This window comes from Lipotes vexillifer, unplaced genomic scaffold (genome assembly GCF_000442215.2).
Source record: "Lipotes vexillifer unplaced genomic scaffold, Lipotes_vexillifer_v1.1 scaffold995, whole genome shotgun sequence".
Lineage (NCBI taxonomy): Eukaryota > Metazoa > Chordata > Mammalia > Artiodactyla > Lipotidae > Lipotes > Lipotes vexillifer.
The window spans coordinates 474,286-475,043 of record NW_006785389.1 but is presented as its reverse complement, the minus strand read 5'-3'; the positions used below and the strand labels follow the sequence as shown (position 1 = coordinate 475,043).

At 67.4% G+C, this 758-nt stretch overlaps 1 protein-coding gene across 1 annotated transcript in view; it reads left to right on the top strand.

Annotated features, from left to right (window-relative positions):
- The first annotated feature begins 147 nt into the window (after positions 1-147).
- Positions 148-758, top strand: part of ZFP28 (ZFP28 zinc finger protein) — a 17,492-nt gene continuing 16,881 nt past the window's right edge. The window contains exon 1 of the mRNA XM_007457498.1: positions 148-355. Within this exon, the coding sequence (XP_007457560.1) occupies positions 148-355 (208 nt within the window). The remainder of the gene's footprint in view (positions 356-758) is intronic.

Here is a 758-nt window from a genome sequence, read left to right as displayed (position 1 = left end):
CGGCGGCCCGCCACCTGGGTTCCAGCTGGCCAGGCAGGGTGGCGGGCTCGGCGGCCGGCCGGGCGGGCCCCGCTGGGTGCCCGGCGTGCCCGGGCGGGCTGGGTGTGTTTTCGCGACCCCGGGGGCGTGTGCGCGCACGGTGGTGACATGCGGGGGACGGCCAGCGCGCGGGCCTGCGGCCTGGGATCCCCACCGCAGCGAGGCGTCCACCGCACAAAGCCCGGAGCGGGCCGCGGCCGGAGCGCGGAGACCCCGGTTGCTTTCCCTTGCCCTGCCCGGGGAAGGCCGCGCGCAAGGAGTGGCCTCACATCCAGGGGCCAGCGGGGAGTGGTGACCACGGGGCCTGAGAACAGAGGTGAGTGTGACAGGTGGCCCGGCGGGTGGACAGGGCCGAATTCATCCCCTCAGAGTGAGGGGAGGGTGGGGTCTGGGACAGGAGGCTTTTCGGGGCCCAAGTGCTGGTGAATGGCGTCCCTGGACTCCGGGGCTGTTGGATGGGGGCATCCAAAGGCCTGGAAATTCAACCCGAGAGCATCATTCCGCGGTACAGGATCACTCTAACCGGCCACCTCCCTGTTGAAGGGCTCCTAGAGAGAAGACACCCCGCCTCCCTACCCGTGACAGCCCCTAGTAGAGTAGCGACCACATCCCACGTGACCCTTCAAAACTGGTCCCATCCTACTCATGCTCGAGCATTTGACGCTCCACTTGTTGAATCCGTTTCAGATTTACAGCTGTCGTTTAAGACTCAGCAGGAG